Source organism: Camponotus vicinus, unplaced genomic scaffold, assembly GCF_025532165.1.
Source record: "Camponotus vicinus isolate PSW18456_S1 unplaced genomic scaffold, iyCamVici1.0 SCAF_12, whole genome shotgun sequence".
Taxonomy (NCBI): domain Eukaryota; kingdom Metazoa; phylum Arthropoda; class Insecta; order Hymenoptera; family Formicidae; genus Camponotus; species Camponotus vicinus.
The window spans coordinates 12,800,227-12,826,232 of record NW_028141948.1 but is presented as its reverse complement, the minus strand read 5'-3'; the positions used below and the strand labels follow the sequence as shown (position 1 = coordinate 12,826,232).

At 40.8% G+C, this 26,006-nt stretch overlaps 2 protein-coding genes and 2 long non-coding RNA genes across 16 annotated transcripts; 3 read left to right on the top strand and 1 right to left on the bottom strand.

Annotated features, from left to right (window-relative positions):
* The first annotated feature begins 651 nt into the window (after positions 1–651).
* LOC145962837 (uncharacterized) lies at positions 652–8,691 on the top strand. Of its 9 annotated transcripts, none has more exons than XR_014435990.1 (11): positions 652–1,279; positions 2,236–2,557; positions 2,710–2,966; positions 3,047–3,694; positions 4,024–5,359; positions 5,557–5,839; positions 5,957–6,118; positions 6,349–6,605; positions 6,776–7,104; positions 7,278–8,220; positions 8,292–8,691. It is a non-coding gene; the product is annotated as an uncharacterized LOC145962837 (long non-coding RNA). The 9 variants fall into 9 exon arrangements; XR_014435989.1 differs by having other exon boundaries at positions 652–1,345; XR_014435992.1 differs by lacking the exon at positions 652–1,279 and having other exon boundaries at positions 1,875–2,557; positions 4,024–5,021; positions 5,091–5,359.
* Positions 2,390–9,831, bottom strand: LOC145962838 (uncharacterized). 4 transcript variants are annotated; one of them, XR_014436000.1, is made up of 6 exons: positions 9,722–9,738; positions 9,505–9,642; positions 8,822–9,020; positions 7,246–7,588; positions 6,801–6,979; positions 2,390–3,223 (listed from the first exon to the last, which is right to left on the bottom strand). It is a non-coding gene; the product is annotated as an uncharacterized LOC145962838 (long non-coding RNA). The 4 variants fall into 4 exon arrangements; XR_014435998.1 differs by lacking the exon at positions 2,390–3,223 and adding an exon at positions 6,272–6,685 and having other exon boundaries at positions 9,505–9,593; positions 9,722–9,831; XR_014435999.1 differs by lacking the exon at positions 2,390–3,223 and adding an exon at positions 6,272–6,685 and having other exon boundaries at positions 9,505–9,549; positions 9,722–9,773.
* A 615-nt stretch (positions 9,832–10,446) lies between these two features.
* Positions 10,447–11,969, top strand: LOC145962836 (uncharacterized). Of its 2 annotated transcripts, XM_083084212.1 has the most exons (3): positions 10,447–10,658; positions 10,730–10,895; positions 11,038–11,969. In XM_083084212.1, the coding sequence occupies exons 2-3, from the start codon at positions 10,879–10,881 to the stop codon at positions 11,390–11,392; spliced, it is 372 nt and encodes a 123-aa protein (XP_082940338.1). In that variant the 5' UTR covers positions 10,447–10,658; positions 10,730–10,878; the 3' UTR covers positions 11,393–11,969. The 2 variants fall into 2 exon arrangements, with proteins under 2 accessions (XP_082940338.1, XP_082940336.1); XM_083084210.1 differs by having other exon boundaries at positions 10,447–10,895.
* Positions 11,970–12,223: 254 nt separating this feature from the next.
* On the top strand, positions 12,224–25,692 carry LOC145962474 (uncharacterized). Its single transcript, XM_083083530.1, is given in 6 exon segments — positions 12,224–13,406; positions 16,674–17,155; positions 17,269–18,573; positions 21,852–22,179; positions 22,436–23,279; positions 23,374–25,692. Coding segments are annotated over 5 exon segments (3,051 nt in total). The 5' UTR covers positions 12,224–13,406; positions 16,674–16,688; the 3' UTR covers positions 23,481–25,692.
* Positions 25,693–26,006: the final 314 nt, after the last annotated feature.

Genomic DNA, 26,006 nt, shown 5'->3' with positions numbered 1-26,006 from the left:
ACCCGGCGACGAGCCGGTCGGGTCGGGTCCCACGACACCCGGTGTGTGCGAATGCACTCGTTAAATTGACCGAATCGAACTCTTTGCGAGGGTCTTTGCGATCGAATCGATCACGAGCTTTGAGATTCGCCAAATATTTATTCGCAGGTGAACATCTCTGACTTGGACGAGTCACGAAATTTCCAACGATTCCATTTATCTCTCCTCTTTCAATTATTTAATTAGATGAATCAGCCTCGCGATTAATCTCTCGCGTTTACCTGCATTAACGATTACGTCGACGAGAAGCGGGAAGGAACGCGTGTTCGCGTAGGTTAGTAACGGGCTACGCGTAGTCTATTAATAAACCGCAACCACCTGTCTGGTGATACGCACGTCCGCGACCACTTGACGGCAACCTGTCGATGATCTCGTTACTCGAAATTCGAGAGGCGAAGAAGAGAAGAGAAAAGAGAGAGACAAAACGACACCGCCCGCTCGCGTTATCGTAAACTCGGAGCAACGCCCTGCCATGGCGACTATCTCCACCGGGGAGAGAAAATTTCGATCGCTCTTTTATTCCGGGGAAGCGCGAAAGCCCCGAAAATTGGCCGACGCCGATGACAGCTGACGGCCGGCCACGCGCGCGGCGTCGACGATGCCCACTTACCTTTCTCTCTCTAAACGCGCAGTTGAAGCGAGATTCTCGATCTCGGGGGAAGTCGGAGTCGACGGAGCGGCGACGGAGAACGGGCACTAAGTGAACTGGCTGACTACCGCGAACAACGGCGAGACGCGAGCGAGATCGTGGCCGTGCGACAACCGTAAGCCGGTAACTCTCGCGCGCGCCGCCTGCCTCGCTGTCACACGTCACGTCACGTGGACTCGTCCGCGAGGGGTATGGTCGGCATACCGGGCATATTTTTACGAGTCTCAGTTTTTCCAATTTTTCCCCCCCGATCGAGGGAAACCGCGGGAAAGAGGCTCGCGGTCGCGAGCGACGGGGAATTTTCTCGAGCGTCAGCTGACGCGACCTCGCTCGTCATATATTATTATTCGCGGGGATCGACGTATTCGCATAGATGCCGATCTGCGAGACACACCCCTCGGTTAAGCGCGGATGGACTCGTCCACCCGGCTTCCCCCACCGCGCGGATTCACAGCTCTTGCCATATATGGGCATAAAACGAAAGCGACGCGGCGATTGGTCCGCCGACCGGCTAGCGGCTAGATTCTCCAAATGCCGCTTCAAATCGTACGATAGAGAGAGCGTAATGTCTCCTGGAAGTATACACTAGGCGTAAGTTTTCGTCCGCGGGCTACCTGCCTGCGTGATTTCGCGACGTCTTATGTTATCGACGATGACGTAGGTTCCAAGATTCCTTCTCTATTCGACGTATTTTAGTTCTAATTTATCGAGATAAATTGATTTATATATATATATTCATGTGATAGAGATTATCAAAATGAAATTATATATCTTATCTTTCTCTTTCTCTCTCTCTATCTTTCGTCGACAATAGCCGTGCCTCGCTATCTTTGAAAGTTTCACGGCATTGTCGAGTAGGTTTCGAATGTTCCGGAAAGAATACATAAATATTATTCATGTAAATAGAAAGACTCCTTATCTCGAAAATATCTAAAAGGAATAATAAAAGGCCGGTGCGAGAGAGAAATGGAAGGTTTATTAAAAAGAGATGATTTATTAAAAAATTAATTTCAAATAACATGTAATTTAAAAAAATTATAATTAAAAAATTTAATACGCAAACGCCAGACGTTTCAGTTATTATTATTGACGCTGTCGATACAAAAATTGATACTAAAGCTCTCTTGCGGTTGCGATAAAACTGCAAGCTTCGCGGTAAATAGATAAAAGTCGATAAGCGTTTTCATAACGCGCATTTTGAGATTCACTTTGAGATGAATTAAAAATATATAGATGCGCGAGCGAGCAAGAGATAGAGAGAAAGAGAGAGAGAGAGAGAGAGAGAGAGAGAGAGAGAGAGAGAGAGAGAGAGAGAGAGAGAGAGAGAGAGAGAGAGAGAGAGAGAGAGAGAGAGAGAGAGAGAGAGCGTCATTAAAAATCATTACGAGAGAGCGCGCGGTCTTTTATCTTCTTTTTCTCATAAACGCACCGGAGTCGGTAAAAATAGATTCAAGGACAGGGATGCAAGGGTGCGTTGCACTCTTTCGCCACGTCATGCCTGGCCCTTACGGGCTCGCGTGTTTATGTGTGTGTGTGTGTTAATACAGATACCTAAGCGGTGCAAGCGCGGAGAGCCGCGGAGAGAGGCCCCCCCCTTCAAAATCGATACCCTCGGCTCCTTCTCGAAGCTGTCTCGCCTCGCGTGCTTGCGTAGCCGAGCACGTGACCGGCCACGGATGTGCAGATGAAAGAACGGATGTGGATCTGCTGCGAGATGCCGGGCGATTCGGATCCACGCCATAAAGATTCCATCCCGATACATCGCGGAACATCATTGTCGATTCATTCATAATGAACGCCTGTTTCGAGATCATTACGGACGCCCGATTATATATTCGAGTCATTTAAATGCAGCGGTTTCCTCTTGATGTAATTATCACGCACGTGGTACATGCATAGCGATTCGATCGAATTTGGCTGGTCAATCAATGACGTGGCGCGTCATAAAAACAACAGTCTCGTCAAGCGTCTCGATCTCTGTCTTTCGAATCGAATAATTAACCCTGTTATGTGTGTTCCAGAGACCCAATGACCTAAGAGAGAGAGAGAGAGAGAGAGAGAAAGAGAGAGACGCCTCGACCTTGTCCACCAAATAAGGCCCCGCATCAAGGTCCTCGTGTAAGGCCCCAAAGTTACGTTATCATCTGTACATTCGAGTCATCAACGTTCCCTTCCTTCCTCTCCCCTCGACGAAATGCAACGCACGTTTCTTCGTGAGTTATCATCGCGATTGAAACGACTCACGAACGCAAGACACGTCATTTTTTGATGAATAAACGTGAGCTGCGATATTCGCGCGAACCGAATGATTTCGAGGAATAAAGTATTTGAAATCAAATGACAGGTTTCTCTTTTCAGGATCTGGATTTACGTTAAGGATTTTCACTTGTGTGAGCCAGGGAACTGATGGTGCGTGCGAAAAAAGGTCGAGCCTTCACTCAGGTAGTTCTTTACCCTCCTTCGAGGAACTCGAAGCTAACACTGGTATCATCTGCATGTGGCGTAAGCAAAATGCGACGATGCACGTATCCGTTTCTGCGCAAAAGTTAAAAAAAAAATATGTGTATAAAGGAAAGAGCGCGCGCATATAAAGGGATAAATATAAGTAACGAAAGTTATAAACAATTTAACGAGGAGTTTCGTTACTAAAGCAAATTTTAGAAACGTACGTCGTTGAGCGTACATGCATAATGCAACATAAGCTTAATGTGATTCTTGGACGATGCCGTCTACCCGACACCGTAACAGTACCGTCGTACACTCGGTTGACGCCATCGTTCGCCAAGCGAGGAATCTCGACTGTGCTCGATAATACTCGATACTGCTATATTTAATGCTGACTTATTTCATTTATAAAATGAAAAAATCTGATATGTATCTCGGCGACTAAATAATCATCACATCGTTTTGATCGCTCTATTGTACGCGGCGTCGTGGCAAAATTTACTCCAATACAGGATGTTCCTAAACGTGTGCGAAAAATTTTGGAGGATTATTGAGCAAAAGGTGAGATTTTAAAAAATATATTGTGACAAAAAAACAAAATTATAGAAATTGTTGGAATAATCACTTTTAATCATGATATATGAATTTACTCTCCTCCTCATTAATTGACGAATATGTTCGAAAATATCAAATATATTATTAGAAAATTTAAAGAATTGCATAATGCAACTTCTATTAATTTAATTTTTTCTTAATTCATTATTAAATTAGAAATAATATAATAAAATTAAATAATTTTATATTAAATAAATTATTATTAATAATATATATTAATAATTAATAATAAAATTAATTAATATTAATGATTACTTAATTTTATTATATTAAAGATTTTCAAGATAATATAAAGGATTTAAGATGAAGAAAATCAGAGAAAAAATCCAAGGAATTCAATTCTGAATCGAAGGGGGCCAAATGATATTGAGAGGATGTCTCAACTCAATATTTTTAAAACTTTAACACTTTGTACTTTGAAAATTATTCAAGGAATCATCGAAATTTTTTCGGGCATGTTTAGGAACACCCTGTATATACAATAATTCCCATTTCAAGGAAAATATTTGAAATGAAACTGACGTAAACCGATAATTAATTAATGGAAAGCGATAAAATATTTTAGTGCTTATGTCTCGTGAGGGAGGAGGGGGAAAGCATTGGATGCGATCGATCAGTCAGACACTCGGCCTTTGTGACATGACACATCCACGTGGATTAGTCATTGTTGGGGCCCCAGGCTTGACGTCGCTTCGCGTCATGCGAGTGGAACGTTACGGCGAAGCAGTCGTCTTTCTCTCAAGAATCCGCTCTTATATAAAAATATGCCACTAATACGGACTATTTAAGATTCGCAAAGCGGGTCGTTGACTAATGCTTTTCTTTCTTAACGAGCCTAACGAGCTGTATCGGCAATGCGCATAAGAATACATTAAAACAAGTATATAATTTAATCCCAACTAGCGCGAAAGAGAGAAAGAGAGAGAGAGAACGCCACGGCGCATTCCTTACCGGAAGACTCTTTTGGATATATGACCATATTTGGTTCGGTTTCACCGATCTAGATCGTTATCTTGAGTTTGATATCGCGTTGTGGAACGAATAACGCATATTGTTCAATCGATAGCGCGCAAAGTCGATAAGGAATCTCGAAGGAGATTTCATGACGAGGATTCTTGAGACTCAACCTTGCATCTATAATATAATCTGAAGACGAACTTAGATAGCGACGCATAAATAATCGGCGCTCGTACGCACGATCGGCGTTCTTGGCTCTCTTTTCAGAGGCTGCGTTCAAGGATTCGAAACGCGGTCACGGTTCGATGAGCTGTGTGTACGTAGCCAAAAATGGCTATTTTTCTCGTTATTTCATTATCATGTCAGTATCATTAATTTTTCGCAGTTTACAAATACGAATCTCGCAAACGCCTAAGCCGCTAATATCAAGCGCAAATTTTTCAAAGATTAAGCTGTAGAGTCTAGTGTCCTCGATGCATACGATGATAAAGTAGGCCAGATATATCTAGGAATCGATGGCGCTTAGAAAGGCAGATATTTTTTTCACTTCCCTGAAGCGCAATTAACATTTAGCATATAGACGTTAACTGATAAGTACGATATTAATCTTATTTTCAACACAGAGCTCTCATTTAATTTAGAAAAAGAATAAAGGTACTCGATTTTTATAAGTTGTAGAAATTTAAAAGATCATTTTGGAAATATATCTTTCGTTGTATGTAAAAAAAATTCATTCCTGAAACATTTTTCGTTGCTTTTGATTAAAAATGGTGAGAAAATCGGAGACTGTTTTCTATTGAGAATTTATGTGACTTGTTTTCAATTATTTATCATTGTTTGTCGAGTTTCAGAATCATAACGGATAACCCGATAAATAATCAGCTGATTCCCGTTGCTGCAATATAGTATTTTAAACGAAAACCGATGAACAAAAATTGTCAAATGAATGGCTAGATGTCGAGTATATTTTACAAATGTGCATGCAGCTCGTGCGAAAGGAGTCTCGTCGCCGGTGTTGGAGTCGATGTCGGTAAACGAGAAAGAAAAAAAATCATGATAGCGAGCAGGAGCGTAACGAAAGTTCGCAGAATCCCTTCCTCTCTCTTTCTCTGCGTCTTTGAGATAATTTTCTAAGTAAATATCTATAATCTCAAAATTTTTAAATAATTTAAGTAATTCTTATGATTTATACTATTATTTATACTATTACTGCATAAGCTGCTTTTAATATTAATATATTTCCCAAACTAGGAGAATTGTCTGGAAATTTGCATCGCTTTCTCTTCATATGCTGTTAATTAATGATGTACAATTAAAATCTCGCGTAATTACAAGTGCGCTGAACTTGTGATAATGTGCGAATTGGAAACGAGAATCCGGCAATCGGCGTACATACATGTCATTGAAATTAAAGTGAGGAAATTTGAATCTCGAGTTTTTCAATTTTCGACATAACATTCGTTGGCCGTGATAACAAAAAATATAATGATAAAACGTGTCATTATTTGGATATCATTTATGATATCATTTATTGATTTATTTATGATATCATTTATTTGATTTATTTATATCATTTATTTAACGATTTGTTGTTTGAAGTTTGTATGTACGAAAGCTTATTCAAATTTCTTTTCGCTTTTAAGATTTAGACAAAATCGTGCGGAGAGCGATCGCAAAAGCTGAATCATAAGTTGCATATAAATTATTTAGAATGTAAATCCGATATATGATAATAATATCCGCTCGATGATTTCTCGGCGAGTGGTTGCCTCTCTCGGAGATACGCGAAAAAGTGGATTGGTACGGTTTAGATAGCGTCGAAGGAGGCCGTCAGGGGGATCGACCCAGAAGAAAACCTGCTTCCATCGTGACACCTGTCTCCTCCGTTACATATATACAGGTATCCCAATAGGAATGCAAAACGATGATGTAAGGCGGCAGGATAAATAAGTGTTTCAATGTCGGCAACGTAATTGCTGGCTTTTTTTTCATTGGAAAAAAATTCTACAGTCGTTACTCCGTGTATAGATAATTATATTGTAATTATAAATCTGCGGTTACGAGATGTAGGATACGAAATGTCGTCTTGTCTCACCTTTATGGTGTTTGGTGGTCGTGGAGAAATCGATGAGAGACGTCTGCAGCGGGCACCACGCCCAAAGCGAGGGAGGGTGAAGGTGCACCGGGACGAACCCCATGCAGAGACTCGTGGAACAGCTCGATGTTGCCGTTACACATCGAAAATGATGTACAATGCATCTCTTCAACTTCGACCTATAACATTTATAAATGATCTAACCCAATAAACTATCCAACTTCGGAAGGGACTTCATTTCCATCTTTCTTTTCTCTCCACAATAGAGGGACTAGATCAGTCATCATCTTTGAATAAAATCCAAGTATCTTGACACTTTGATGTGAAAACTTTATTGCTTTCAAAAATTTTTATTTTATAATTTAACAGATAAAGCGACATTTTTTTATAATATTAGAGTTGATCACAATTTTTCTCTAACAGTAAAGCCATGATGCTTACTTACGTATAGTTAATTCTAATCCTCTTTCTTTCTAGATTAACATAACGTTAAACAATGGGCGAAACGAGAGATTTATTTCGTTTCTCCCGCATTGCAAATCGTCGAGGAGAAATTGGCCGCGCTAACAAAGTCACTGACTTGGTGGCTTGGTTTAATTGACCCGAGGCGACGGCGAGGTGTTTTCACGGCTTCAGAAATCAAGGCCACCGCACGCACACGCATCTCACACACGAGGTTGAACGTGTAGCACGTCGCGTGAACGCGAGCATTTCTATCTTCTCTGCCGTTCGAGCTGCTCTGGGAACAAGTCGCGAACAAGAGGCCTTTCGGACTCACAAATCAATTCCTGCGATAAGAAAGATTAGTTTACTCTTACTCTAATAAGGATATACGGATAAATTGTCATTGTGGGATTTCACATTTATACAGATGAGATTAAACGAGGGACAAAACCATAAAAAACTTGTATGTCAAATGATGCTGATTCGTATTTGTTGATATTTAAAAAAGAAGGGATAATTAATAATTTTCAAATCAATAGCCAATTTTGCTACGCTATAAAGCCACGCTTTTTTAAAATTCATTTCCGATTATAAATATATGTATTTTTTTATAATCAACATTGTCTTTGAATTCGGATCGTTCTTCTTTTCTGTTTCTTGTTGTTAAAATTAGAAAAAGCAAAACTTTTCTCATCTGTATCATTTTTAGAAATTTATTTTTCTAAAACTTTTAATCTTCTTATTATATACTTGCATTTTAATATATATATATATGTATTCTTTATATCTAAAAATATTTAAAAATATATAGGATTCTCTCTCATCTATCTCTATCGCGGTCTAACGATAATGAAGAGTCTCAAGAAAGGCGACATCTCCGGTTGATTTCAATTCCGGGATATAACACAGAGTTTCCCCTTTCTGTGGCAGGATGCCACGCCAAGGCAATATCCTCCGGATGTTGGTATCCTTCGAGGTAAAGTCTAAATGGGATTTTTCTACTATTCTTTTGTCAGTATTATACATAAGCTTATTTATACCTCCTAGACAATAATTAGCCTCATCAAGACACTTGCGCGAAACGCAATGCAATTGGAGCGATTAGCTTGCTTAACGAGAGGGTTCGTACTCACATATCGAGTGTAACATGCATAATAATATTAAATATATATCTAAATTTTGTGTTCTATAAGTCGAGAAATGCGTGTTATTTTTTTTCGAATGTAAATTTATCATTATTATATTATATTAAAATTATTTACTTATTTATTTAAAATATAATAAATAAATATATTTATTAATATATTTAAAAAATATATATATGAAATTAATATTAATAAATTTAATAAAATTTAAATTAAAAATTACATTAATAAATATATATAAAATTATTTACTGCATGTAATATAAATATACATCTATTAATAAATATATATTTATAAATTTATTTTTCTATAGCTTTTAATCTGCTTATTATATATTTACATTTTGACATATATTTTTTAAAATTCCGTTAATGCAATCGCTCTGTTAATTGTTGTCGGACAGAAAGATGTATGTACATATATCATCCTTACATGCGTATAATTTAACTTGAAACATGCGTGTAACTGTGATACTTCTTTAATAATTTCCCTTCGTCGCATGCACGAAAGAATTGCACGCTATCCAACACTACATCCAGCCAAATAAAGAGCACGTTTCAATATCTCTCCATATGCGAATATGTGTGTCAGGGTTTCCGTGTGAATTGCTTTTTTGGGCGAAATTGTTACGCTATAAAAATGAGCTATATGAAATGACGAATTAAATGAGATAAATGTGTGTTTATCATAGTATCTATCATCACATCGTGCTGATTTAAAATGATTTATTCCGAGAGAATAATAAACATGAGAAATATGCGCCAATTCGCAGAGAGCAATTTACATTTAATATCGGTAAATTTTAATTTTTCTAAATTCGCGAATTTACTTTCTACTCCAAGTTCCTACGAGATTATTCATCCTGATTAAATATGAAATAGTGACTAATATTTTATAATAAATGTGTGGAAGATTAGGAGGACCTATTATATTATTCGCAAACATTAATAATGAATCATAAGCGTACGAAAGAGATGAACAAAATGAGCGGTACTCGTTGCAACGCGAACGAAAATATTTTATGGATTACGTGACGTAAAGAATTATTCGACATAACGGGAATCTGATATACTCGGCCTTCGATCAGCCGTATAATTTTATCTGATGCCTCTTACCTTTTACATGTGTCTTTAGTTTTTTTCTAAATAATTCAGCTCATGCTAACAAGTCAACGATCGTGGATCACACACATACACATATATTGCTTAATAAATTTATATATTAATATAAAAAATGAAAAATAAATGACTCTACTTCGGGAGAAAAATAAATATTTATAATTTATAAAAATACTAAATATTTAAAAATAGTAAAATATTTTTATATACGTACTTCAAACGATGATTTTATCAGCAATGTTGAAAATAAATGTGGTTATATAATTCCCGCTCTAAAATATAGATGTAGATGGCGGTACTAAACGGAAATGCATAAGTTGCAGTTCATTCGTTTTGATTCTGAAAGCGTTTGATCGACCAATCGGGGCAAAGATTTCCTTACCTTGATTGGTCAATCAAACGCATTCATCATTTGCAGCATTCAAAACGAACGCTGCCATAATAGTGACATTTCATTGTTCCCGATAACCAAGTTACTAGTGCGCATGCGTCAGTCATTTGGCTAAAGATATGGCTGCACCAATCAGTTGCATTCGACTTGAGTGTAAATATTGGAAGCATCAAAATGAATACAATCATCGCGTTATAACAATCAATTTTACAGTTTATTGAGAATGAAATTTCTTATTATCTATTAATATTGAAAATCTACAGTTTATATGACCTATATTAAAAATTTCTAATACTCATCTGTGCTACCAGGTGCTACTGTCAAAATAGTGACAAGTGACATGTGACACTACATCAAAGGTACCGCAGTTCTAAACTGTTTATAATATATATATAAACTATAATATAATATTTATATATAAATTATTGTGTATATATTTTTATTATTATAATTTCTCTTTAATATTATCTACGCCATAGATTTGTGAAATTTATAGGTAAAGTTTACAAAAGAGAGCTAGTTACGATCCTAGATACTAGACGCTAACCAATCAATCTTTCTTACGAACAGTTGTAAATCGATTGGCTGCTTGGTTTCATTTTTCACCGTAAATCCCAATTTCCCCTCGCGAGAAAAGTTGCATCTATGAATTTGATATATATATATCTATGATCGTGTATATGCGTACTAAAAAAAAATTAGCCACATTTGCATATGTCGATTGTTATCTCACGTTTGACGGTTGAAGAATCTTGAAGAGGTTAGTTTTCTCATTTATCAATCACGTATCAATTGAAATGCAATGATCGACAGTCATTTTTATCGAAGCAGCTGCGACTCATACCTCGTGGCCCTGATCGGGAGATACGCGTAATCGAATATAATATTGCAAGGATTATGACAATTGCTGATATAATATGTATCGACTAGGAAAATATCTTCGTTGAAAGCTCTGTAGAGGAAATCAGATCAGCGACGTCATGATACGAGCAAACAGGTTTGTCTCTTTGTCTTTAGGCTTGTTTGAGATGACATCAATTTTACAATTATATGCAAGAATCGTATATAAAGTATACAGTCTCTTTCAATTGATAGCTTTATAGGATGATTTTATCATTATTTTTTTCTGAATCCTCTAGGAAGAGATATCGCAACATAGAGGAGGAATCTAGTGAATTTATGCCATTAAGCAAACGAATCAACAATCTTCATATCAATAGTTTATCTGGTCTACCAGAGAATAGACCTACCGGTGTGGTAGAGAGCAGAGTGGAAAGCATGGAAACCGATTGGGAAAGTGGAAATTTTATGTCTTCTCCGAGCTGCTCTCAAAACTCATCGCCCAGGGGCAGCTGTGGTTCTAGCCAAAGTAATTTTACCAACGATTACAGACCGGATCTAGATGCGACGGAGAATCCTTTTTATTATGAGAGCAACAAGTTGCTCTTTTCCTTATACATGGAGCGTATGCAGCGAAGATTGGACCTGTATTGATAAATGCATGGGTTACTCGCATTATATATATATCCTACCTATAAAATATCCTCTTGGCATTTGACGTCCAGTCCTGTTATTTTGCCATATTTTTCTACGCGACATATTTTAATGAAGTTTTCCATCTTTCTCATTATATTAATTATGTAGGTAATAGCAAGATACATTAATTCGTATTGACAAATAAATTAACAAAATTTTCGTATAAGAATCGGGATTAATAAATATATAATTCAATTGTGTACAACTGCATAAAAAAAATACTAGATATTTATTAGCGTATATGAAACTTGCATGTAATTGAAATTATGGATTATTTACGACAGAATCGGAAATTCGATCATATGTTATTATTTAAATTGTGTTATTATATGTTTCAATAATATCAAGATGCATTCTTGATCATGTGTAATTTAATATACAAAATTTTTGTGCGTGGAATTTTGTAAAATTGTGTAAAAGAAGATTAGGACGACGGGGAGGTACAAATAAAAATCAGTAAATTCAATTGATAATAATATACATGTATGTATTTACACATAAATGTACATAAATAAGTATTCAGAAGCTTTGTTTACACCAGTGTCATTTGATATTCTTCAAGCATATTTAAGCTGATTAGCCAATGATTGAATCAATTTATTAATTATTTACTATTTGCATATTAATGCGAATATGCATATTAAACGATTGATGTTAGGCCATATGTGGGATTTTCGGAAACACTCATTTTATAAAGTGCGCGCGAGTGGGAGGTGGCAGCACCGTCGAGATATCGGTTAACTTGGTCGAGCGTCCGCTAGGTGCGCGCGAGTCGCCATAATCGTTCCGCGGGCGTGCGAGCACAACAGAGTCGGAGCGATTGGGAGGGAGGAGACAGAGCGAGGTGACAGGTGTCTCGATATCGTGCGCGAGGTGAGATACTTGCAATTCGGCGCGAAAATTTCGCGAGTGCGGTACGTACGTGGGAATAAAGGCGCATTCGCTTCGACCACTTCAATTCGGGCGGATACCGCGCAGGCGCCGCGTTCCCATCGCAATATCCCATATCGCTTTCCCTCTTTCTCTCGCCCACTCTGCACGTAACCGCGCGCCGCCATAGTTAATATTTCAGCCGATATATAGAGAATATTAATAGCGCGCGTACGTGTGTGTGCGACGCGCGTCGTTTCGATCGAAAGAGAGAGAGAGAGAGAGAGAGGCTCGTTGGAAGAATCGAGGATGCATCGGTGGTGATGTTGAACGTCTCGGAGGCGAGAGGCCGAGTGTCAATTCGCGGCAGCGTGACTCTCTCGGACCAGCCGAACGAGCCGAGTCGAAACGCGTGGCCAGCGTGTTGTTGTAGTGGTGTCGTAGGGGCAATCATGTACCGTTAGCTCCATTTCGTTCCCGTTGGCCGGTTCTCTCGCGGAGATTCACGGTTCCTACCGACCGAGGAGGAGACCGAGTCGTATTCGATCGGCTGTCGTAAACCCGGAAACGCCAAGTGTGCGCGTCTCCGAGTCTCTTTCGCGCGCTGAAGCGAGAGAGAGAGAGAGAGATAGGGATAGACGGAAGGACGGACGGACAGACAGACAGAGAAAGAGCGGCAGTGTGCGAGCGCGAATTCACGTCGTCGAGTCACTCTCTCGAGCTTCCGTTAGAGACGAGCGTACGTGTGCGCGCGCGCGCGCGCGGGTGTCCCGTTCTCGCCACATACGGATTTCTCTACGTGTACGTATATGACGTGTGCGGGCCCGATAGTCTCGCGAGACGATACACGACACGTCGATCGGTCAGCGTCGTGCCCGTAGAAATGAGAAAGTCGTTGGCGCCGCGCTGAGGATCGGGCCACGATCGACGACGCAGGCGAGCCAGCCAGACGGACGATTCCCGTACTAAGCGTACGGAGTTACACGAAGGCGGCGACAGTAACGGCGGTACGTTGGAGCCGAGCGCGCACTGGAGAGAGCTGCTCTGGTGGCTGACTCGACGTCTCTCGTTTTGCCAGCTCGTCCACCGCCTGTACTTACGAGTAAGTAGAACGTGGAGGGCCACGAGAAATAGCTACCTGTCTCATCTTCTTCTCTCGTCCCTTCACGTTAGAATAGATATACGTCTAGGTATATATTATCTAGCGCGATATTTTTGCATGCAACGACCATATGCGTGCACCTCTTCCTCTCTCCTCTCTCTCTTTCTCTCTATGTATATATATCTGTTATCCTGGCTCGATCGCACTACGTAAAGTCGGACGGATGGGCCGACGGTACCGCGCCCCGTGGTTGCCATGTCGCGCTGCACTCCCAACGACGTAGACCACGAAGAGCACGAGAAACCGCGAAACGGTGGCCACAGAGAGCACCCACCCCAAGACACTAAAATCGTCGCGGGCCCCTCGTCGTGGCTCACGGCTTGGCTCGAGCTGGCTTTGGTGGGGTGGTTGGAGGTGCGGACAGTGGTTGAGAGGCTGGTGGGGTTGGAAATTGCGTGGTGGTGGGTGTTCGTCGAGGTCTCGGAGGCCCCTCCGTGGCATCTCGCTGCCTCTAACCCATCGAGGTGGGGGTGTAAACAACAGCCCTGCCCGTGTACCTCCGTCGCCTCGTTTCGCCTCTGCCCTGCTCTTCGTCAGCTGACGCGTCTTTTGCCGCGTGCCGTCGTCGATCTTTTTCCTACTTCCGTCCTTGGCCCCCCGGGTACAGCCCGAACGAGACGAGACGAGACGAGACGAGTAGGAAACGCGCGACGAGGGGGACAAAAGTAGGGATAGAAACAGGGAATATATTCACGGCGTGTTAGAAGGGGTTTCGCGGTGCATGCGGGAGAGCGGGAGAGAAAGAGAGAGAGAGAGAGAGAGAGAGGTGAAGAGAGGGAAATGTAAAAGAAGAGGAAAAAAAGGAGTCGCGTGCCATTTTCTCACGCGGATGATTTTTCCATCATGGCGGATGAGCGTACGTCTGCGTTTCGTGCGATTGATGCCGTTGCACGAATCGCCGAGGGAAGCGTCAAGATTAAATCGAATTTCCAGCCCCATCGAAATAATTTGCCTCCTCGATTATCGTCGCTTTAGCGTTACTCTCGTACGTCCTCGCGCTTCTCTGAGGAAGCAATAAGACATAATTTTTTTTTTTTATCGAAGGCGTGGAACGCACGAAAGCGGTTGCACAACAGTCGCCGATCCGCCGAGCGTGCGGCGCCCCGTACGCCCAGTGATGTCATAGCCTGTCTGAGTCGCGACGAGACGCCCGATGGATTTCATGAAAAATGGCACAGATGTGCCTTTCGCGAGGATAGACGTACACGCGCATACATACGTAGACGTACGAGCGATAGAGAAAGATAGAGGGCGGGAGAAGGAGAGCAAAGCTCTCCTGGCCTCGGTTAACCTTAGGAGAGAATCGCTGCGCCATTACGACATGCGCGTCTTGCGAGAGCGTCCAGCGGCGGCAGGCCACGAGCGACAGGCGGAGCTGACCGATCAGTCGCGTACGCCATTTCGCGTACGACGAAAAACACGTCGCGTAGTGTTGTCGTCGTCGTGGACGAAGAGTAGCTGGCGCGCGTCGAGATTACGTCTCCAGGCCCTACTCTCTCTCTTTCTCTCTCTCTCTCTTTCTCTCTCTCTCTCTTCCTCTTCCCCTGGTTCGGGACGGCAGAACCGAGAAAGCACCCTTTTGGCCCTCCTTCGGCGGAAGAGGCATCCCCGCGCGCGCACATGATAGACGCACGCATACCCGGGTATCTCTAACCTCTCTGTTTCTTTCCCGTGGTCGGGGCGGGGATACATCGTCATCCTGCGTTATCATTGTCATCATTGTCCCAATTCGTCTGCGGTGTGTCCGTGCGGCCGCCTGCCCGCGACGACGACGGGTGCCTTCGCCCCCGACGCGTTTTCGCGTTCCCCTTCCCCGGGGAATGCCGGTGTGCCGCCCGAGGTTCGACTCCCTTCTTTCTTGACGTTTCCCCCTACCCTCGCCCGGTTCGCCTTCTTTCTCGTGCCGTTTCTCGCGGTACATCGGCCACGTCGAGGTAGCGCGCGAGAGAAAGAGGGAACGGAGTCTCGAGCTCTATTTCGCGGTAGGTTCCCACCTATGGACCTCCCCCCCTACCCTCATCGCGCTCCTACCCCTTACGGCACCCGTAGGGGCACCATCACCGCCTGATGGAGTGGGGTGGGATCCTGGGCCACTTTGACGACTATCCTCCCTGCTCCCGGATCCCTTTTAGGTAGGGGGAGGGGGTGAAGTGGGGGAGCCCTCACCCCACCCTCGGAGCGATATCAAGGCTCCGAGTCAAGAGCATGTTACTCGCCTCGTCGGCGAGTCGCTAAACCAACGTGGGATTTTCATTTTGTCGCTTTCGCGGAAAAGCACGTGGGAGGCAGGATGCGAGGTAGTCGGGTTCGATCAGGTTAGGTTACCGGGATGGAGCACGAGCACCTTCGCGTATGCGTCAACGATGGAGGTCGACTTTGATCTCGTGTGTCGCGCGATTTTAATTACGATATCGTTAATTGTGGATCGCGCGATGACTCGACCGCGATTTTACGTTTCACGCGCGCGAACAATTTTATTCGATTTCATCCCTGTCTCTAGATGACGGTTTTGTGATGTCTTTCATATTGTGTATATTTCTTAAAGAATTTATCACGAGAGTGAAAAAGATGGACATATCTCAATATGCGTTCTTATAACATAGTACAATTTAATAAATCTAAAACACAGGAAGCAAATGTTTATCCACATCTCATCTATTTGTAATTTTTCAATTGAACATCTTGGGTAAGAAGATGAGACACCGAGGCTTGATTCTTAAATACAATTAATTATTATTGCGTTTAAAAGTATAATTTTTTTTATATATTTTGTACCTAAGTAACACATGTTGATTTTATAAACGTTTTCTAAATGTATCTAATGATATTAAGATGTAGAAAACGTTTATGAATCAACATGTGTTATATATTTATCTTGGTATTTGCTAAAAATAACATTTATATTTATAACTGCATTTGCGGCAACAATTTTATTTTTATATTTAGTGACGTATATATATTGAATATTTTAAATAAAATAAATTAATTTTGAAGATTTATGTTTATTCGTAATCGCGCGAAAGAGAGCATATTTTATTTTTATACTTAATTCAATTTTAAACTTAGCATTCTCTTATTTATGTCATCTTAAAAATGCAGTTTTATAACAGCACTTGCATTTTATTAAAGAGTAAAAAAGTTTAATTTGAAAAAAATTAAATATTTTGTTATTATTGAGGTAATAAAAATGGATTTCTGTTTTTACAGGTGTAATTCTGAAAAATGAATTTCACACCTTTCCCTGGATTCACCGGCTCACTGCCGACTGGTACTGTTCATCAATTCGCTACGGCAAAATTTGCGCAGAATCTTACTACTGGAGGACAAGTGGTTGGAGTTTTGTCGGGTGGTGAAGGTGGTGTGCATTATCTAAGGCCAGTGGATCCAAATGGCTTTGCCGTGGCTCAGGGCGGAAACAGTCAGCAACAGCAGATTATTACTCTGCCTATCACTGTACCGGGAAAAGATGGCACGCAACAACAGCAGACTGTTCAGATACAAGTTGTCAATCCCAGCGTATCTCAAAGCGGAAATAGCGGTGATCAACCGAAATATCATTTGGCGCCAATATCGCTGAGTCAGTTTCCACAAGGGACGGCCACCGTCCTTACTGTTGCTTACAGTCAGCAAGGTGCGGATGGAGTACAAATACAAGTACAACCGCAAAACACTGTGGCGACTACGCAAACGTAAGTACACGATGCATATTTTCTATATTTCGCATTTTATCTTACACTACATTTTATATATGGAACAAAGTCGAAGAGAAAATTAATTTCTTTATTTAATTTTACGACTGTAGATCCGATCAAACGACGCAAAGCACATCTACCGCTGTGACCACTACATCTCAACAGACCATTCAACAGACGGTACAGCTTCCGGGAGCGCCCGAAGGTCTGACTGTAGTTGCCCAGATTCCTCAAGATTTGATTCTGCGGGAAAGCATAGAAGAATCTAAGGAGGATGTAAAAGAGGGTACAACACCTGTGGCCCTTATCAAGCGAGGCAGCGTCAAGAATCAAGGTAATCAGAGTGGAGAAGAGTTTATTACTTCTATGCCCGCTAGTTGGCAAAGCCTCGCCACTCCAGGATCTACGGTCGCTGATTACCTCTCCAGACTACCCACTAGTACTCTGCCTCTTAGTTTGCAACACTTTCTCAAGTTTTCGGCGGAGACTATAAAGAGAGAAGCTACTATCGAATCTAGTCCGCTTGGAGCGGATGGTCTTGATGCTTCCGGAAGTACAGCCTCAGGAGAGCAAGCGGTTCAGATTACAGTCGCTGGAGGAGAAACGGCGATCATTCCCGACGTTGTCGAAGAACAGGAACCGGGAGCAAAACCGAAGCGAAAAAAGAAATACAAAAAGAAACCTCCGAAACCGAAGAAACCAAAACCAGGGCAAGTGAGCATAGTTACCGCTCTCGATGGTACGACCCTGTTTTGCTGCCCTCAATGTAATATGGCGTATCCGGAGAAGGAAAGTTTGGAACAGCATTTGATTGGACACAAAATAGAGAGGAGGTTCATATGCGACATTTGCGGCGCTGGTCTTAAACGAAAAGAACATTTGGAACGGCACAAATTGGGTCATAATCCCGACAGACCCTTCATATGTTCCGTTTGCATGAAGGGTTTTAAGCGAAAAGAACACTTAAATCTTCATTTTGTTATACATTCTGGACAAAAGACCGAAGTCTGCACCGAATGCGGTAAAGCGTTCTATCGGAAGGATCATCTTAGAAAGCACGCGAGATCTCACCTCGCTAAGCGTGCCAAGGAAGATCCATTGAATACGAGCGACGCGGCGCAAAATCAACAACAGGCGGACCAACAGCAACAGCAAGTGGAACAAATGCAACAACAATCTTCGGTGCCCGAGTTGCAGCAAATCCAGATACAAGTAGGGCAAGGATCTCAAGCGCAGATTCATCAGATTTCCGTTAGCGAGCAATCTACGGTAGTTTTACCTACAGCTGCCGAGACTGGAGCTATGACTATGCTGCATCATCAACAGCAGCAGCAGCAACAACAGCAGCAGCAGCAGCAACAGACGCAGCAGCAGCAGCATTAGCAACAGCCTACCGCCCCGAATCAACTTGGGCGGTACTTTCGTTTCAACCATCAGCACGCTAGAGGTCGTGCACGACATAGCGTACTCGCTGATTAAATTTTGCAATTTGATAAGCGAGTTGATGTTATCGAAAGGAAGTTTCTTTAATCTTCATCGTTGCCTAGTTGATTATTTCGCAGTCTCCGTTTTGTGAAATGCCTCCATTTATTAAAAAAAAAAATGTGAACACCCATGTTTATCGACACCAAGCCGGTTGGAACTTGAATTTTGCGCGCCATCGGCTTATACCTTTAATAGCGGCACAAAAAAAGCTCGCATTCGTGTTTATAATAATATCCTGTAACAGTTATTCTGTAAAGCGCACCGAGCTGAATCTACGAACAAAGTTCGTGTATATTTACGAATTTCTTCTCTTTTACGTACACGTTATAGCGTACGTGGAAAGAAGCGACAGTATCCGCTCGCTCTTCGGACAAGATGTTTTTGTCGCTGATCCAGTTCCATGACGCAAGTTAGAGATAAATATGAAAAGTTTATATAAATATATAAATATATAAATAAATATAAATATAAAAAAAATATATATTTTTGAAAGCGCGAACTGGATTCGCCGAAGGTGAGAAGGCAATCGAGTTTTGGGCTGAAATATATATATATATACATAATTTGCTTTTACGAGGATGATATAAAAATACGTAACGAAAGAATTAATTACATGGAACAGAGTTTGTAAATACAGCGCAATCTTTTATTCCCGAATGAGGGAGAAAATCGTGTCGTATAAGTACTACAGTGAGGTGAATCTTATTTATTTCTCTTGTATAACAGAATCGACTATCATTACGACTGGAAACTTGATTCACTGAATCGAATTCAATTTATATTTTGTAGCATTATATTGACAGAAGCATGCATACATTTTTTTCTATAATTTAGATCATTGCATAAATATATATATATATATTACTTTCAAAGAAGATGCAAAGGCATTTGTGGCGAATCTGCGCTTGAAGAGTCCGAATGTTAAAATCGTGGGATAAGAATCAGATTGGAAGTAGTTTCGCGCGATTAAAAATCTTTTCTGAAGCAAGGGATAGATTTAGCTTATCGCATTAAAAAAATGTTTTCCGATAGAGGAAATTTTTATAGTATACGCATTTACGCACGTTGCTATAAAAACATTTTGCGATAATTATATCACGATCCAATAAGATTCGTATTTTCACTCGGTTGATTTAATATTGGAATATTGAATTTAATATTGAATATTAATATCGAAAAAAAAAAACACATCGCGCAAAACGAATATTACGACAAGATACGAAGTGTTTACGATACTCTTCTAGATCACACGATGTGTAAAAAAAAAGAAAGAAAAGCGCTAGGTATCTTTGGATGTAAACCAAATCGATCGATCATGATTTACGAGAAAAAAAGCTTTTCGATGAAGGTGTATGTATACCACAAAAAAAACTTCTTAATGTAAGGATTGCAATTAAAGGCAATGGGTATAATTGTACAAGAAATATATTATTATTTTATTATCACATAATATAGATATATCATTATCGTAGTTAGGATAAAATAGTACATAAGCAATTTTCATTGTTACTTACATAAATATTGGAGGAGCTACAAGCTAAAATAAAACATTTAATACAAAAAGAAAAACTAATTCTCGTCTCTCTAATTCGTGTACGTTTTTCTTGGAAATCGCACGAGGGAGATCAAGATCTCGTTGGCGGTTTCGCGATACGTTGAAAGATGACAAAACTGCGCATATACCGGGTAGATAAACGTGAGTCGGGCGGCGAGGGTAGAAGGAGGGGGAGGAATGTGACGGCGGGAAGAGTTTCGGGTTAAAATTCCGTTGCCCGATTCGGGCATTTTCGCCGGGGGGAGAGAGAGGGTGGGGCGAGGGGGGAGGACGCGGTTCGGCGCGCCGCGTCGGGAGACCCGGGAGAGAGAAAAAATAGTTAAGAGGCTGGTACAGTAGAGGGCGGATGGGTGGGATGGGGACACCGGCTTGAGGGACAGGTGTCAACGATACACCGCGCGACGGGGGATCTCCTTCCTTTTGACAGCCGGCTGCGCGCGGAGAGGAAAAAAGAACGGCGATCCAGGCGAGCGCTCGAGCGCGGGTCACCCGGACGGTAAGCGTCATTTTACATCTGATTCCGGGCGTCTCTCGCGCCCTACGTCCCGCGACAGAGGCCGACGAGCCGCACGCCAACGGCCATTTTCTCTCCCGTGGCGAGAGCCTGGTGCGGTGGTGCGGCGGCCCCACGCCACGTATCGACTAAGTATCCGATGGAACGGAGTGGGATGGGGTGGGGAAGAGAGAGAGGGAGAGAGAGAGAGAAAGGGTGGCGTTTGCGTCTCGCCGCGTCGCGCGACCCCCATCCCCCTGACGATCGGCCACCCCTCCGCGACTATCTCCGTCGGTGGTTTTTTTTTTCGTCATCCGTATCCTTCCTTTTTTCACGGCGCGTTCTCGCGCGAAGGGGGTGAGCCGTCTAGCCGTGGCGCGTCCTTGGCCGCTGGCGATCCGCCGTTCCAGCGAGCGTTGGCGAGTGTCTTACGCGGCGACGTATTTAATACGTCACGAAGCAAGCCGGCGTATCGTCCGGATACATATTCCGCTGCGTGATATCCCGTTGTGACAGACGCTTGTGGTCGACGCGCAGCGCGGTGGCGTGTCTACCATCGCGCTTCCGTCTCTCGCTCTTTCCTCCTCTCTTGCTCCTTCTCTCTCTCTCTCCTCGACTCTGTCTCTATCCGGTGTCTTGTGTACGTCTGTCTGTCGCGTGCGAGAAAAATCTGCCCCCGCACCACTCGTACTCTCTCTCGTGTGTCTGTCACGGGGATCCCCCTCCGAGGAAAGGATCCGGTACGGCGAGGAAACATGGGGAGAGGGACATCGTTGTGAGTAAATACCTCTACCGGACCTCTGTCGTAGACGATGCCGTTCGGCGCGACTTGACTTGTGATCGAGCCGCTAAGCGAGTCGGAGATGCCTCCCTCGGTGTTGAAAGATACATCGCGATGTATCCTTTTCGCGCAGAGAACGTTAGAGAAAGAGAGAGGCTGCTCGATGATCGACGAAACGTCTAGTTTGGCGATCCCGTCTCTTGGCTCGCTCGAGACTCGAACTGTCAAGCTCGATGATGAATTCGTTATTCTCTTCACAGAACGTACATGTTTCCTAAAGTAACCTTTTGCACATCTTATATTTAAGAAAAAAAATTTTTTTTCTCATAAATGATTTTTCATCTCCTGTCCAGGTATATGATTTCCACTGACGATCTGCAATGAATTTCCCGCCGTTCGGAGGTCACTTCCCTACTACTATACCGAGTATTCATCAGTTCGCGACCGAAAGCTCCAGCGGTGCGGGCGCGCGTTACGCCAATCATTTTCCCAACCAGCCTCCGATCGGAGTGCCGGTTATGGGAAAGTACCGTCCCGAGAACAACGGCGTACAATCCGCTCAGTCGCAAGTGATGATGAACAATAAAACCAGCTATCCCAACAGTAATGTTCACCATTATCCAAATGTGCCGTACTCTCAAGCCCAATCGGTTCAACAACGGCCGGCCAATTCGCCTGGAATGCAAGAGAAACGCTCGTATCATCAGGTAATATTACTTTCCATCGATTAATATCTTTAAATTTAATATTTTACTGCTCAAAGTGAAAGACATCCCTTAATATATATTATATATAATAAACATGTATACATATGTATGCACATGTTTTTTGCATTTATTATAAATTGTCAAAAATATAAAAAAATAAGCAAGATGTTAATTAAATATCCAACTAGTTTATCACTACAAAAAGACAACGCTCTAAATTGTAACGTACTGTTTACATTTTCCTCTGTTGCAGCAGTCCACGGAAACTATAAATCAACAAGATGTTTGTAATCTACTTCAAGATAAAGATAAGAATAAGGAGAAAAAAGCTGAGGAACAGCGCAATGGAGAGACTGCCACAAATGGTACGCAACAGGATTACACGATGCACCAACATCATCAACAACATGCTCATACTCAGACACCAGCCACTATGCCCGCTACGTGGCAGTCGCTTGCTACTCCTGGATCCACCGTAGCTGATTATCTCAGTCATTTGCCGGCTAGTACTTTACCACTGAGTTTACATCATTTTCTTAAATATTCTGCCGAAAGTATTAAAAAGGAATCCGAGATGGCTCAAACTACTTCGGTGGCTGTGGCGACTACAACGACACCCAACATAATGATGTCGCCGAATAATAAAAAGAAGAAAAAGAAGAAGACGCCAAAGGAAAAGAAACCGCGTCCAAAGCCTGGTGAAATTCGTTTAACAACAGCATTAGACGGCTCGACGTTGTACTGCTGTCCGGAATGCCATATGGCGTATCCGGAACGAGAATTGTTGGAGCAGCATCTTTTAGGTCACACCTTAGAAAGAAGATTTGTCTGTGACATATGTGGCGCTGGCTTAAAACGAAAAGATCATCTTACGCGTCATAAACAAAGCCACAATCCCGAGCGACCTTACGTTTGCACCGTTTGCTTGAAGGCTTTTAAGAGAAAGGAACAATTGACGTTACATTTTGTAATACATTCTGGAGAGAAACGACACGTGTGTACCGAATGCGGCAAAGGATTTTATCGGAAGGATCATTTACGGAAACATACCAGAAGTCACATCGCGAGAAGAGTGAAAGCTGAACTAAGTCAAAACGCCAGTAAGAAATCTGTCATGCGTGTTAAAGTCTGAACATGATATAATTTATAATGATTTTTTTTGTCATATTATATTGTCAATTTTCTGTGCTTCAGGTACACAACAGAATCAACAGCAAAATAACGTTTCGAATATGCAAACGACAACTGTTTCGGCATCGTCTGTTCTTCCGGGTGGGCATCCGGGTTCTCTCCTGTCCTGAGCCCCGCCACCAGGGAACTTTCAAGTTCCCCATCCAAACAATATTCTTCATACGCATACTTCACATCATTCGCTGCATCATCATCATCTAACGGCGGTTAATGTGGCGCATCAATCGAGCATCACGCCACTCGCTACATCCGGTCATTATCAGTCGCACGAGCTTAGCTTTTTGGGACACGTTAAAGATTTCTGAGACGAGGAGAGAACCTCGACAAAGAGGTAACACCAAGACGCTAACCGATTGTCACTGTCTCGTCGTCGACGTGAGTAGTTCTGACTGACACATGATTTGGATTTAGTGAGTTTTATATAAACATATATATTCATATTATTATGTGCTTCAAAGCTTCCATGTCTCATCTTGTTGATGCAACAAAGATGTATGATTATTCCTTTGATGAGATTTTATTTTTCTTTCCATTTTAATTTTTTTTCACTTATACTTGCTCTGTCATTATTCATGATTTATAATTTGTTCATTGATTCAATGTTGTTCTCGCTACAGAATTATACATCAATCAATACAGTAATGTCTCAAGTATACACGGTGTACAATTATTAATTTAGTTTTGAAGAAACTTTATTGATCATAATTGGACACCCAATGTATATATAATATAGCAACAATTTGCTAAAATGTATCTTTTTTAGAACAAAGAATGTTTTTTTTTTTTAATACTAATATAAGGAATAAAGAGACATAGAAGCTGTACACTCCTTATAGCACAAACAAAAGTACACATGTGGGAGAAAAATATTAATCTTCCACAAAAACTCTAGAGTAGACAAGTTTGACTACAAGTCAAAAATTCTTGCCATACATTGTGTACGACGAGAAAAAGAAGATATTTTTATGAAAAGTCAGTGTTAATGTAGATATTAAGCTGATTGATGAAAAAAAGGGAGAGAGAGAGAGAGAAATTTAATATCTCTTAATTAAATCTCTTTTTCTTTCTTTGTTTTTTCTTTTCTCGCATTATCGCGTTTTAATCATATTATTTCCGCGATGGTCGTGAATATGTTTTTATTATTTCTTGTTAAATGACATTACACAAGTGCAAATAGTGTAAAAAGAATGGAAATTACATACGCAGTTATATTCCTAATACATATAAATGTGGACGACAAATGGACCCACCGATTAGAAAACAGTCTTTCGTTTATTGAAAAAACAAATACTGAATTTTTTAGTGTGCATATATATATATTGCGAAATGTTATCTAAAGCATCTTTTAGTATGCATGTATATCGATGTATAATTTATATTAAATTATAATAAAAATTTTTGGCTATGCCCTCTCTATGAAAAAAGTGGCAAATTAGCATAGCAATATTTCGCGATTGACAAAAATTATTCGTTTCGTTTTTATTAAAACTTTTTGTTTCCTTTATATATTAGTTGACAGTATTTTATATTTTACGATATATATAATAGTGTTCTAAATTTTTACTTTTATATTGTATGTATACATATGCACAATTTTATGAGCGAGTTTTTGCCCAATTGGTTTGGGACAAACGCGTCGTTACTTTCCTTTACGACTTATACCGAACACTTGTCGCGGAAGCTTAATTAGATTTTATAATTTTTTTAGATGACTTTTTTTATATTGTTTTTATACATTTTCGTTGGACCTCTTATATTCGTTACATTCGTTGAGTACTGATTATATATATATAAGATTTATTTTATAGGTTCGGCATATATATATATTATGATTTTTTTTCGATTATATAAACTAGTTTTTTTAATGTTTATATTTATCCATAATCGCGGCGCGCGCAAATCTTCACAGACTGTGATTGTTTTCGACAGAGAGAGGATATCTGCTGTAATGGTCAGACTGCGTTTTATACTTTGATTTTTATCTCTTTAGTCTTAATGTACGTGCCATCGTTTTTTAAACTCATTCTTCTCAATTTTTCTCTTGCCATACTGACAGGTATTTGTTTTATAGTCATATAGATACCGTCGTGAATATATATATATATATAGAAATAAATATATTTTTTTTATTATTACCATGTACTATCTCATCGTTGTGTCATCATTTTTTATTATCAGCATCATCATTATTGTTATTATTATAATTATTATTATTTATCTCGTATGTCTGTAAGTATTATCATAAATAATGTCTACATATTATATAAATATGCATACTACAACGTAAAATGTTAGAAATATGATGAGATCTTGTTGTAGGAATTTCAAATTCTCAATATCCATTCTCAATATCCATTCTTTTTTATTCGATAGAAATTTATATCTATTTTTTATCTGCTGAAACATAAGTATTACTGTTTTATCACTTACATACATTGATGGACATTATGACAAAAATAATTTTTTTATGTATTTTTTATAATTTTATCTCATTAGATGTATGTTACGTCTTTTTTGCTATTATTATGTTGTACTTTACATTCCTGATTAAAAGCATGCAATACTCTTTCTATGGCAAATGTCCAGTTACGCTTATTTCTCCTCGTAGATATTCATTATGATAACTATAAAATAAT